This window comes from Cyberlindnera jadinii (assembly GCF_001661405.1).
Source record: "Cyberlindnera jadinii NRRL Y-1542 unplaced genomic scaffold CYBJAscaffold_1, whole genome shotgun sequence".
NCBI lineage: Eukaryota > Fungi > Ascomycota > Saccharomycetes > Phaffomycetales > Wickerhamomycetaceae > Williopsis > Williopsis jadinii.
Genome location: NW_017963652.1, coordinates 572473 through 585217, shown reverse-complemented (window position 1 = coordinate 585217; position 12745 = coordinate 572473). Strand labels below are relative to the sequence as shown.

The 12745-nt window shown below is 42.2% G+C and overlaps 4 protein-coding genes and 1 non-coding gene across 5 annotated transcripts; 3 read left to right on the top strand and 2 right to left on the bottom strand.

Moving 5' to 3' along the window:
* The first annotated feature begins 86 nt into the window (after positions 1 to 86).
* Positions 87 to 5393, top strand: SCC2 (cohesin-loading factor complex subunit SCC2). The gene is made up of 2 exons (XM_020217771.1): positions 87 to 354; positions 435 to 5393. Exons 1-2 carry the CDS (start codon positions 264 to 266, stop codon positions 5357 to 5359), a joined length of 5016 nt encoding a protein of 1671 aa, XP_020072999.1. The 5' UTR covers positions 87 to 263; the 3' UTR covers positions 5360 to 5393.
* PUF6 (Puf6p) lies at positions 5271 to 7399 on the bottom strand. Its single transcript, XM_020213242.1, has one exon. The coding sequence runs from the start codon at positions 7390 to 7392 to the stop codon at positions 5428 to 5430; it is 1965 nt and encodes a 654-aa protein (XP_020072998.1). The 5' UTR covers positions 7393 to 7399; the 3' UTR covers positions 5271 to 5427.
* A 138-nt stretch (positions 7400 to 7537) lies between these two features.
* CYBJADRAFT_165335 (serine/threonine-protein kinase) lies at positions 7538 to 10754 on the bottom strand. The gene has a single exon (XM_020213995.1). The coding sequence runs from the start codon at positions 10600 to 10602 to the stop codon at positions 7567 to 7569; it is 3036 nt and encodes a 1011-aa protein (XP_020072997.1). The 5' UTR covers positions 10603 to 10754; the 3' UTR covers positions 7538 to 7566.
* A 156-nt stretch (positions 10755 to 10910) lies between these two features.
* CYBJADRAFT_t21 lies at positions 10911 to 10982 on the top strand. Its single transcript has one exon. It is a non-coding gene; the product is annotated as a tRNA-Arg (tRNA).
* A 616-nt stretch (positions 10983 to 11598) lies between these two features.
* Positions 11599 to 12430, top strand: RPL26A (60S ribosomal protein uL24; the record flags this gene model as incomplete). Its single annotated transcript, XM_020213494.1, has 2 exons — positions 11599 to 11617; positions 12066 to 12430. 2 exons carry the CDS (start codon positions 11599 to 11601, stop codon positions 12428 to 12430), a joined length of 384 nt encoding a protein of 127 aa, XP_020072996.1.
* Between the last annotated feature and the right edge of the window lie 315 nt (positions 12431 to 12745).

Below are 12745 nucleotides of genomic sequence, written 5' to 3'. Positions count from 1 at the left end.
CCTCGAAGAATACGTACGGTGTCCCAGATAACATCCGAACACCAAAAAGTTCACACTTGTTATGGCGCGTTACCCCAGTGATTGGAAACTATCCAGCGGCACCACAAGCGCGTTCCATCACGGCCTAAGCGAAAAAAGAAGAACACGATGTTTATTGTCAACAACTTCCAAAGAGAGAGAAGTAGAAGGCTCCAACAAACAGTGATCCAACCCAAGCGGGAGCTTAAATACCTGGCGACTCTCTTAGGAAGGTTGGGTTTATCATGGCGGATGGCGATAACTTTGACTTTCCTCCTGATCTGATAGAGGCGCTGGCAGGACAGCCGCTGTCTTATCTGCTACCTGTTCGAGATTGTAAGTATATGTGCAACTTCAAGTTGGTTGATCCGAGTGGTTTCTGTTGCTCTGGGTACTAACTAGAGGCTATGCCATAGTAACCAAGTATTTGGTGCCTTCGAATTATACCGCTGTGATTCCAGATGAGACTTCTGCGCCAGAGTATATGGCCTACTCACGACAGAAGCATCTACTGGAGTCTGACGATGAAAAGTGTTCTGGGCTAAGGAATAGGGCCGAGTCTTTCCTTAACCTGGCGAACGAGGTGAAATCCATGACTTTAGAGGTTGGGAATCTGTTTCCAATAGACGAGGCCAAGATAGCCGCCATACCAGCTGGGACTAATACATCTTACTCACTGTTTGATGGGTTGAGAGGCGTGGCAAAGGGTGTTGCCTGTAATGTTCCTTTGATCTCTGTTGAAGGAGAGATTATAGCATCGGAAGAGAAACGTGAGGAGTATATGCGACAGAATCAACACCATCAGCGCAAGGAGGGTCCTGAACAGCAGCAACACCCTCATGAGAAGCATTTACATCAGCAACATATACAACAACAGGCTCTGCAAATAGCCACGTATGTGCCTGTACATGGTGACGAAGCTCAGCGGACTAGGATTGTGCCTGTGGCCCCTAAGGAGGGTGTCATGAATACACAGGCACAGCCTGGTCCAATTCACAATCTTGGCCCACCGGCTTCTAATGGCTCGATACCGACACTTCACAATACAGCTCAAACGCAACCGAGTGGACCGCAAGGACATACAATACAACAAACGCAAATATCATACAACAACCTGCCGATACAACAGGCTCATGCCACATTTTCAGATGTCGGAAGCTTCAATCCAAGTGGGTCACCTCAGCATGCGATTACTACACATAATACTCCTAATATACTGCAGAAGGAGGCATACTTCGCAAATGGGTCTCATCAGGGATCAGAAAGTACTTCAGTGCACTCTTCAACTAGTATACAGACAGCTGCAGCATCAACTTCACCTTTAATGACGACAAATTCAAACAAAAGAGATAATCCACCTACAATGAACCAAGGGGAACCGAAGAAGAGGAAACCAGATACAAGCCTGGAACATCTTGAAATTGAGAAGCTGGCTCTAAAGCAGTTACTATTTTTGATTGAACGAAAAATATTTCTGGCAGATGAAGATGCAGAGTACGAATCAAGTGATATATGGCAAGAACTGGAGAACTCGAAAAACATCTTGAACGATTCAGTAATCACCGAGATTCATGGCTACATAACTAAAATTGTGCCAACATCCCTGAAGACCGATATTCCATTGAGGATTCTAGAACGTATACAGGAGCTATGCATGAAATCTATCAGGGCCGCAAATGAAGTAAATTGGGTTGATGGTGAGCATTATATCAAATTGGCTGGTAATGCGTTGAAAAGCGTTTCACTTCTTTTTGCGGTATTGAATATGCAGAGGGAAGAGAAACAGCTATACCTCGATGACTACATCTTGGAACCACTCACCTTTGTATACACCTTTACGGAGGATTTCGTTTTGAAGAGCATATCACAAGGGATGATAAGCGATGTTATCATACAGCTCAACTCTTCAATATCGAAAGTGCTAACCCAATTGAATGATCAACTTGAGATGAATTCTCAAAATGATACTCTCATCACCAAATTGGAATACTTATGTATAACGATGATTTTCCAAAAGTGCGATAGATTACTATTGTCATTAAAGTCATCTGCGCTCACTATATTGAATACAATCTTCAAAATTAGAAGAGATCAAAGGTCTTTTATCATCGATGAATTGCTTCTGAACTTCGACAAATTGCCAACTCACAAGGTGTCGTCAAGAGATATCAACTTGGGTGAAGGTGTTCACATACAGTTTATTACAAAAGTCATTATGCAATTAATTGAAGTGTTTACTGTGACTGAATGTTATGGTAATGAAACCACCATAACAAAATCTGAGCTCACAGACGAAGAAATCTCAAGGCGGAGACCAGAAGACCAGCGATTTGCTAGGTATGTGAAGGATGTTAGGGATGAAAAGATCCAGTTCTGTACGACAGTTGCGTCTACTCTTGTCTCAAAGCTAATCAGTTCAACTTCCTTCAAATCTATTCTTGAACTCTTTATCACAGATCTTTTGAATATTGTTACACGACCTACATTCACAGGAGCAGAAGCACTTCTTTGTCGTTTTCTGGAAATATTAGTAAGTAACACGGAGGGTCAGTCAGCAGTAGTTGAAACTAGCCTTTTGGAGATTCTTGGAATGATTGGAACTGCCATGTTGGAAATTAGAGGGGCATGTGACCTGCCTTCGAAATCCATGGGCGACCTAAAGGAGCAATACACAATGGTTGCAAACTTCTTGCAAGGAAAGAAGAATAATCACCAAATGCAAACAGCATCAAGTGTTTTCATGAGTGAATGGATAATCAAACTAATGGAATCTCTTAATTTCTTTGAGAAGGATTTGGGAGAAGATCAGAGTGATGATTATCTGACTCTAATGGGTATAATTGGGTATAACAATGGTGGATCCAACGATTCGATTGGGATTCAGCACAAAGAGATAACGGCTGTTCTTGCAACAGAAGAATACAAGAAAATTCTTCAACAATCCAAGTTTGTATCTCTCTATCAAAACTTCTTGAACCATTTATTAAAGGCAGTTGATCATCCGAAGATCAAGTCGAGAACCAGAGCACTCAAAAATTTATCGATGTTGATCGAGAGAGATCCCCGCGTGATTTATATACCATCAGTGAAGCAAACGTTGTCAAATCGAATCAAGGATCCATCTTCATTAGTGAGACTTGCAGTGTTGGATATCTTTGATCAGTACATTTTGCAAAAACCGGAATTGATTGGCGACTTTTATAAATCGCTCATCTTGACCGCTGACAAATCGACGGCTGTTAGAAATAGGTCGATCAAGATAGCTAGACGGATTTTCAATGACAGCTCAGATACTGCAAGCAAGGTGTTCCTATTGCAAAAGATCTTGAGAAGGATTGACGATGATGAGGAATCTGTCGTTGAGTCTGCCAAAGGAACTTTGATGGATATTCTATTCCTAGGACCGTCTTATAAGTCAAACCAATCAGAATCCAAACTCAAGGATGAATGTATGAAACTCATGCTGGTGATTGGAAAGCTGGTTGAAAAGAGCACTTCTGATTGGGATTTGTTCGAAAAGTTCTTATTTGAGGATATAATCCAAGCTAACGATGAAAACAAGAGATTTCACACAGAGCTTCTCCAAGTATGTCAAGTCATGACGATGTGTCTTGTGTCATACACTGTTGATAATGTCGATACAGAGAAACAGAACAATGTGGATACCTGTCTTGGGTTACTTTCAATCTTCACTAAGTCTGACGTTCCTTTTATCAGCCAAGATCAACTTATGTCTCTTCTTCCCTACATCACTGCAGACACGACAGCTACAGCTGCTACGTCGTATTATTCATGGGTAATCTTGAGGAATTCGTTAAACCACCTATCTTCTCTGCGAGAGTCGTTCTTGAAGAGTGCGCAAACGTCTGTATTGAAACGACTAACAAAGTTAAATACAAGGGAGTTAGAAGTAGCTATGCCTGCAGTATGGTCTTTATCAGTTATGCTCAACGACACAGTGAAGATTGCAAATGCTGCTTGTTCCTGCTTGTCATTGGTTCTACCGTTTGTTGACCTTGTCTTGGAGAATATGCTCATTGATGTTGACCACAAACTTATCAGATTACTCTATTTACTCGGTGCGTTTGGAAAGTACTGTGACTTGGAGAAATATAGAGATATATTCGTCAAACATAGGCTTGGGATAAAGCCGAAAGAAACTGTTTTCAGCTTGATCACAAAGGTAATAATGATATTCACCAAATCTAATGTGAATCGTGATATCAGAAAGGCAGCACTCCGAAATTTGATTCATTGTGCAACAACTCATTCTAAACTTTTTTTAAATGACAGGGTGTTGAATGTTATGGATACTGAGCTCTTGCAGAACGATGATGTTCCGCTCAAAAGCTTCATTTTGCAAGGTGTGCTTGAATTTTTGGAGAAAGAGGAAAGTGATTCCCTTAAAGAAAATACTAATACTGCCAAAGAGAAACCAGAAAAATCTAGTTTGATGGCTGACAATCAGAGAATAAACAACAATGAGGATATCTGTGCCTCTCTTGCTAACAGATACTTACAGACTGCGATGAGCTTGTGTACGTCTGGTTCGTCTGATGCAGATGTATTCACTGGGGTTAAGTTTTTGAAGTATGTGGTACGCATGGGATATGGAAGTCCAATGGCATGTATTGGACCAGTTATCAATCTTCAGTTATCAACCAATCCTTACATTAGAACAGTGGGACAAGGTCTTCATAGGGAACTTCATGAAAAATACGAACCGTTAGTTGAGAACACTTACGCACATAATCTTTTCGGTGCTTTCAAAATCTCATATTCGACGTCGAAAGAGCACTGTCTTGATGAATCAATGATTATTCACAAGTTTTATAAGATCTTTGAAGAATCAAAGGGGGCAAAGAGAAAATTCTTGAAACAACTTCCGAAGACAGTTGATCTCAAGCGTTTTCAAGACTGCGAGCAGATGCAGTTAATGGAGTATTACGTTGCTTTTCTCTCAAAAAATCTTCTTGAGTGTAAATTCACGATGAATGAAGATGTCTACACGTTAATTCATGAGTTCGAGCTTGTTGTGCAATACAATGCACTGATTTTGAAAACCGAAATGGATCGGATGGCAGATATTAAAGATCAACAACAAGTTGATGCATTAGGTTATTATGCCTCTTCGATATTGATCTTGAATGATTTTGTCAACACATTGCGTCGAAATTATAGATTGAATCAGAAGAATATCAATCCTGATGAACTGAGCTCAACAAAGGTCAAAACCATCAGCGACCAAGCTTCGATTAACGTCTCGTTATATTACAGCGGGGATGGTGCAAATAGTGTTGTTTTCCAAAGAGCCAAAGAACAAGTGTTCCTATTGTTGTGAATGGCGTACTATCAATATAGGAGAATGAATTTGCATGTTACTCTACTTAATACTAAACGATGATATAACTAGGAGCTGATCAATTTTAGCAACAACTGAGCACCTTTATTGTCATCTGTGGCCGCCTTTTTAACCTGTTTCGTATTCTTGAGCAACTCTTTATGAACATCTGATTTGGCATCCAAGTTCTCATACAGTGACACCACGACAAAAGACGTATCCTTGTTCTCCACCCATTTAATGAGGTCCTCACCGATCACTTCAGAGTAAAACTGGGTAGCAAACTGCTCTCCTAAACCATGAATGTCCAACTTGATCAACTTTTTGTTCTTAGCATCCCACTTACCACATTGGATGAGAGACTTCAGCAATCTGACAGAGAATGGCTTGAATATCAAATTATCCTCGTCATCAAGGTCGCCCTTGAATGCATCAATGAGCTGAGCAATGGCTGAATCCCTTTGGGAATCGGTGGTTGGGGCATTATTGAGGAAGACCTCTCCAACAAACTGGGATCCCATGTTCTCCTGCAAGACATCAGCAGTGTTCTCTTCAATGACTTTGTAGAACAGAGGGGCAAATTTCTCCAGCAGTTCTGTTCTTCTATGGTCTAATGGTTTCTTAGAAGTGGTCTGGGATAAATCAATATATCTCTGTAACTCCTTCTTGACTGCTGGAGAGAAGTAACGACCATCAAGTCCTGTCAAGAGGTAGAGGAATGGTCTTCTTGCATACTTGTCAACAACGAGTTCAGAGATGTGCTCTGAAAAGTCTGGCTCGAATGCCTTGTAAACCATAACTGTATCATCAACGGTCAAGAAAAGAGTAATGACGACAAGATTACCATACTCATTCTTGATCAAGTTCAAGCCGTGTTCTCTCAAAGCTCTGACAATCTGTTTTCTTTCTTTGGCATTAGCTCTAGCAATAAGGGTACATGCAACTTCACAACCTTCAGGAGTGTGGATCAACTCTGCGAATTGCTCGTGTAGTAGTTCAATAAACTCATGTGCTTCCTCCTCGTTGATGATTTGAACGTATTCTTTCATAGCAGCGTGTAATGTTTGGAAACCAGTTGAGCCTTTCTCAACTGATGCGGTGATTGTACCAGCAAGGTTCTTAGCAATCAAATTTCTCTTCTCAACAGCTTCTTCACATACTTCCTGAATGGACTTTCCCTTACCTGAATCTTTGAACACGGCGTACTCTGCTCCCCAGAATTCTCTGATCATTTGTTTCTTCTGTTCAGCAGTGGAGTACAAGACAAAGAGATCCTCGACGACGTAGGCACCTTCTCTGTGTCTCATGAGCTTTCTGAGCTTACCATGGAGTTCGTCAATGATAAGATCTCTTGTATCTTTAGACCCATAGTGTAACATCTTCACCAACAGGTACTTACCGTAGGAACTAGTAGCTAGCTCGTAGTAGTGTGATTTCAGGGCTAGAGCAATTGCGTCTCTTCTTTCCTTGGTGGTGTACTTGATCAGAGTCTGAACAACTCTGGAGGCATCATGCTTCAAGACTAAATCTCTAATCACATCCTTGGAGTACTTCCAGATCTCTTCACAGAGCTTTTCACGGAGATCCTTTGGAGGTTTTGGACTTTTAACTCTTAGACGCTCCCACAAGGACTTGATGTGCTGAACCTCAGCACCAGACTTTCTCTGGAGCTTTCTTTCCTGAAGTAATTTCTTCTGTTCAGCGTGTTGTTCAGCTGACGATTTCTTGTTTGGGTCAACATTCTCACCTTCCTCGCCTTCCTCATCAGCAGCGTCGAGTGGGACAAAGTCGTCTTCCTGTTTTGAGCTTCCGTCTTCATTGTCGTCAAGCTCATCGTCAGAATCAGAGCTTTGATCCAAGGAGTCGTCTGAATCACTGTCCAATTCATCTTCAGAGCTGCTCACATCTTCGGAGCTGCTCACATCGTCGGACTCAGCAGGCGCAGCTTGCTTCTTATTAAGCTTGAGCTTCTTTTTCGACTCCGAATCACCAGCAATAGCACGCTTGGTACCTCTGACCTTAGTAGGAGCCATGATTATCCAATTCTATAACTAGTATCAATGGCTTATTATGTCCCAATGGACAAGGGAAAGCTCATCTCATCGCACAAAAAAATATAAAATTTGTCTCGAAAAGTTTTCTTGGTACGGACCGCACCAGTCCACACTATGTGTCAAGGGAACCATTAACATGTGTTTATTAGCTATTTATGAAGAACAGGGTGGTTTCATGATGGTGCCAGTACTCTCAGAGTCGGAGGATAATATCTCATTAATCAATTGATCTACCAAGAGGACTTTGGTTTTTTTCAATGACTTGAGGAAGTTGATAATCCTATCGTAGTTGGAGTAATAGGCATTGTTCAGCATGATGATCTTGAGGAGCTTGAACAAGTCGATGAGTATCACCAAATCAGATTTGTATTCGCCGATTCTGGTGATGATGGTGCCAACGATCTGGTCATCGTTGAGGTAGGCTAACCGTATCTGGTTGACAACAATAGATTTGGAATAGGTTGACAAAAACCTGACAAGTCTCTCCATGTAGAGTTCATAGTTTAGAGTATGCTCAACAAGGAAACTCTGTAGGATAAAGTGGTACTTGTCATTGAGAATGGCTTGTGCAATTCTGTCATCGCCGCACTTTTCGTGTAAAGTGGTCAAGGAGTCCAATGCGTTGGCTTGCCATGTCGGGTCAATCAACAATTCTAGGTAGTTACGTACGAGTCCCGTTTTTTCGTCCATAACATGCTTCGTTAGCGTCGGATTGAGTGCAAACTCACACATCAATGGTATCACGAACTCTGAACATGGTAAAGTGGTATTTAGAAGTTCTTGGACAATTGAAATTCCACCAAGTCTCACCAACGTCACTTGACGGGCATGGTTCAAATGACACATGCTGAAAAGCAACGAACAACAGAGGCTCAATGTGTCACTATCCGTTTGTGATGTGTTGGTGACGTCTCTTTTGATAGTCTTCGTGAGAAATTTCACCATAGAAGCAGAGTCTGGAAGATCATTAACATTCACAGACTTGAAGAATTTCAACAATTTAATCTGGTTCACTTTTGTAAGCTTGTTGTAAGCTTTGAATATGGAGTTGAGAAATATAGGTTTCAAGTTGAGCAACTTGGAGCCTTCCGTGAAACATATTATATCAATAAGAGAATCTGCCAACAGTGAATTTTTAACATTTGTGGAGTGCAGTACCATGACAGATATCCAATCTAAGAAATTGGGGAAGGAAAGCAGTATTAGCTGGAGAATCTTTTCTGGAACAACACGGTCCTTAAAAGATTGACTTATTATGCCAATAACACTTTGAGGTAGCACCTGGTCTTCGACAAAATCTTCTTCAAGAAGTTTTAAAGCTGTTCTAAGCCCACCACTTTGAACAAAAACACGAAGCGAACATGAGTTTCTTTGAAAACGTTCAGTGAGTATTTCAGACGCATGATGTCTGATTTGACGTTCGTTGTTGCTATGAAGACAGTTAGTCAAGAGTGGTAGCCCACCAAGGTCTGTGAAGTCATGTATCGCTAGATCAGAGAGCTTGAAAAGATTGTGCAAAAGTGTTAGGTAGGCACCTGTTAGCTCTGTCTCGACTCCAATCTTAGTTTCCATCGCTTGAATGACCCTGAAAACAAACTCTGTTGTAACAAACGATCCGACTAACTTCCCAGCTTGTCCAAGTTCCAAGTTGAGTCGTGTAAGAACATCCAGATCATCTTCATGTTGGTAAAAGGATTCAATTAGTTCAGAGACCTTGTCATTCTTGCACGTCATGCTGACAGGTTCAAACATCTTTGCACTTAGATTTGAAGAATTGATTTCTAAGTCTCTAAATTCCTGTGGAAGATCATCGTCGAGGAATTTATTCGCCTCAGAGTCTCCATGCTTAAGTGTATTAGTGCTTAATGGAAGAAACTTCTTCGTGTGAAGTCTCTTTATCGAGTTGAAGTCCTGTTCAACCAGACGTGATGCTCTTCTGGAACGGCTAAGCATAATGGAATCAACAATTCTATTCCCTCTCACCTGACTCGTCAACCATGGATGGTCTCTGAGTTGTTTGGCCGTGAGTCTTTTAGCTGGTTGCTTCTCAAAACATTCCAACAAAAAACTGTGACACTCTGGTGATATGAATTGTGGTAGAGGTGGGAATTCGTCTGTGACTATGGCATGTAGGGCAGCCATCTCATTCAAATGTGCATACGGTGGTTCGGCAGTTAAAAGCTCCAAGACCGTAGCACCGACAGACCAGATGTCTGACGCGGTAGATGTACCATCCATCGATATTATTTCTGGTGCCATCCAGTTTGGAGTCCCTGCAATGGAGAACGTCTTTATTGTGCTAGACGATACTTTTGTAGAAACACCAAAATCTGTTAATTTGATAGCCCCACCGCTCGTAAGAAGGATGTTTGCAGCTTTAACATCTCTATGCACAACACCTTGCTCGTGTAAATACATCAACCCTTCTAAGACTTGTTTGATGTATGTTATAACCGCATCCTCTGTTAAAGGGCCGTGCTTCTTGTAATAGCTTCTAAGCGAGCCTCCGGAGCAGTATTCCAAGAATATGAACAATTTCCTTTCGTTTCTTATGAATCCATGGTATTTCACAATGTTTCTATGCTTGAGGATCTTGAGTAGGTCGATTTCAGACATCAACTCTAATATGTTATCGTCGTCTTCAATGAGAATCTCCTTCACTGCAACCTGATCTCCAGTTATTTTATTAATGGCACGATAGACGTTCGCAAAGGCACCTTTCCCGATATTTTCTTTAAATTCGTACGATGCCAATATGTCATTTGTTGTGATCATCCTACCAGACTTCTTCTCCAATCTCTGAGCCGGTGTAAGGGATACTTTCATTTCCGGTCTCTTTGAGTACCCTAAACCATGGATCTTAGTGGGCGTACGAGGGAGAAACTTTGGCTGCGGAGGCTTCCTGTTCATGTGCTTCAGTGGGATCCTTGATTCGCTCCTTGTCTTTGTCGGCGTCTTTGGTGGCTCCTTGAACTGCAGATCAGGTATCGAATCAAAAGTACCAAAGTTCTCATTATGGCCCGATTTTGTAGGTGATGATGATGACGATCTGGGTGGTGATGATTGTAACCGCTTAAATTTCGGGGACAGCAACAGCTCGTTCTCCTCCACTATTGAAAACTCTTCGGAGTAGTCATCATCGTCCTTGAACTTATCCAGAAACATGGACTTTGAGACGTTTGGATCCATTGTGATGGAATCAAGTACTCAGACGCAATACACAGCTTGACAGGGCCACAAATCACAGCACTATGAGGGCACGAGAAGTGGAGAGCTCGGGCCACCTGAAGATATCGTACTTTCCTTGTGTGATATCGGAACTTCCCCTGGTGATTCTCCGCTGGAGGTGTATAATCAATGAAGTTCAATGAGTGAAACTGGAGACACATAGCGATGTGTCTCAAAAGTAAACAAACAAACCCGTTAAGCTGGGTAACCCCTGCCTGCAACACCGTGCACGGTTTGGATGATAACGCTCGCTTTTTCCAACCAGGATTGCCCCTCTGGTGCAATGGTTAGCATGGTATCCTCCGGAGATTCTGATCCGAGTTCGATCCTCGGGAGGGGCTTCCACTTAAAATTTTGATTTCCTGATATTCGTGGTTGCTATGTAAACCAGGTATCCAATATTGAACCTATGGTCTTGTTTTTTTTGCTTGTAGGTTGTGATAGAAGTAATAGCTATCATAAGGGATTTACATCATTGGGACAAGGTTTGCAAATCATGAAACAGACACCCGTTCTCCTTCCCAGATTTAGACGACCTCGTGGATCGTGGTCAACTCTGCCTAACTGTATACCTCTACTCTGCTTCATTTAAGGTGCTCTTGTGCTAGTCCCATGTTCTTGTATATCGGATTGATGTTATTCACGCGTATCGGTATCCTGGTATCTATTGTGCTATAGTAGATTAAACTCACTCCACTTCTATCGTAGCTGGTTGATAACACTTTTGAGAGTACATGCAAGCCCTATATACATGCACGTGATGTGTGTAGCCCTAACACAGACTACCAAACATCCGGACATTCTCACTACGTCAACACCCGCGAATTTCGCACAACTCTTCTTTCTGCAGAGCAGTCCCACGCCAGAAAGCGCATCAACAGCTGAAAATTGAAATTTACTTCAACAGCTTTGTTCCAAGTAGTGTGTTACATAGACGGTACAACAGAGACAGCAAAAATGGCTAAGCAATCCCTTGGTATGTGATGGCGTCGTATGGAGTTAGACGAGTAGACGATATTCAACGGTGTACAGAAAGACAGATATGTGAAAGAAGATACAAGAGAGACTTTTTTTTCAATGTGTCATCACGAAGTGAAAAGTTGTGAACGATGAACGATGAGGGTGTGAATTTACCAAGGAGTGATCGGATGATACACATCTACCAGTGACATTCACATACCTTGTAGCACTTACTGATATCTCATACTGAAACTAAACTTTCTATCTTCATCGGCTCTGTTTGACATCTTACTTACAAGCACGAGATTCATCCAATCCCGATGGAGACAGAACATGCAGTTCAACTGTCTCGTTCTGACTTGTTCTTCTTAAAATCAAATCTGTTCCAAGTGCTTGCATTCCGAAAACTCATCCTCCGTGTGTTTTCTCAAGATTTGAAATACTAACTCTTTTTTCTTGTACAGACGTTTCCAGCTCCAGAAGCAAAGCCAGAAAGGCCTACTTCACTGCCCCATCTTCTATCAGACGTAAACTTTTGTCTGCTCCATTGTCCAAGGAGTTGCAAGAGCAATACAAGATCAAGGCTCTTCCAATCAGAAAGGAGGACCAAGTCTTGGTTGTTCGCGGTTCCAAGAAGGGCCAAGAGGGTAAGGTCTCCTCTGTCTACAGATTGAAGTTTGCTGTTCAGGTTGACAAGTTGACCAAGGAGAAGTCCAACGGTGCTTCTGTCCCAATCAACATTCACCCATCCAAGCTTGTCATCACCAAGTTGTACTTGGACAAGGACAGAAAGGCTTTGATCGCCAGAAAGGGTGGTAACGCTGAATAAATGTATTCAACTTTGTAATTGAAGGGTTTCTCTTGGTTTCAGGTAATAATTTACGCAGTATATAATTTGGGGAGCTGCTGTAGCGTTGTAGATTGTTTGTTCATCGAGCAGTGTATGTCTGGTGCGTGCACAGGTCGTGTGCGTGTGCCTGGACAGCTTTTCAGCCTGGGCTCAGCTTTCCGCCAGCACCACCACCAGCACCACCGCGTCTCTCCCTGCCTACGCCAGAATGACACCCGCCCGGCACTCTGCCCCCGGCACTCTGCCCCGGCTCGCTGCCCCTCCACATCGCCCTCCTTTCCCGCCTGCTCACGC

Bases quoted from the DNA above. Each gene is read 5' to 3' on its own strand.
- PUF6 (XM_020213242.1), bottom strand. From the start codon at position 7,392: ATGGCTCCTACTAAGGTCAGAGGTACCAAGCGTGCTATTGCTGGTGAT.
- SCC2 (XM_020217771.1), top strand. From the start codon at position 264: ATGGCGGATGGCGATAACTTTGACTTTCCTCCTGATCTGATAGAGGCG. The intron at 355-434 runs GTAAGTATATGT...GCTATGCCATAG, and splicing joins TCTGCTACCTGTTCGAGATT to TAACCAAGTATTTGGTGCCT.
- CYBJADRAFT_165335 (XM_020213995.1), bottom strand. From the start codon at position 10,602: ATGGATCCAAACGTCTCAAAGTCCATGTTTCTGGATAAGTTCAAGGAC.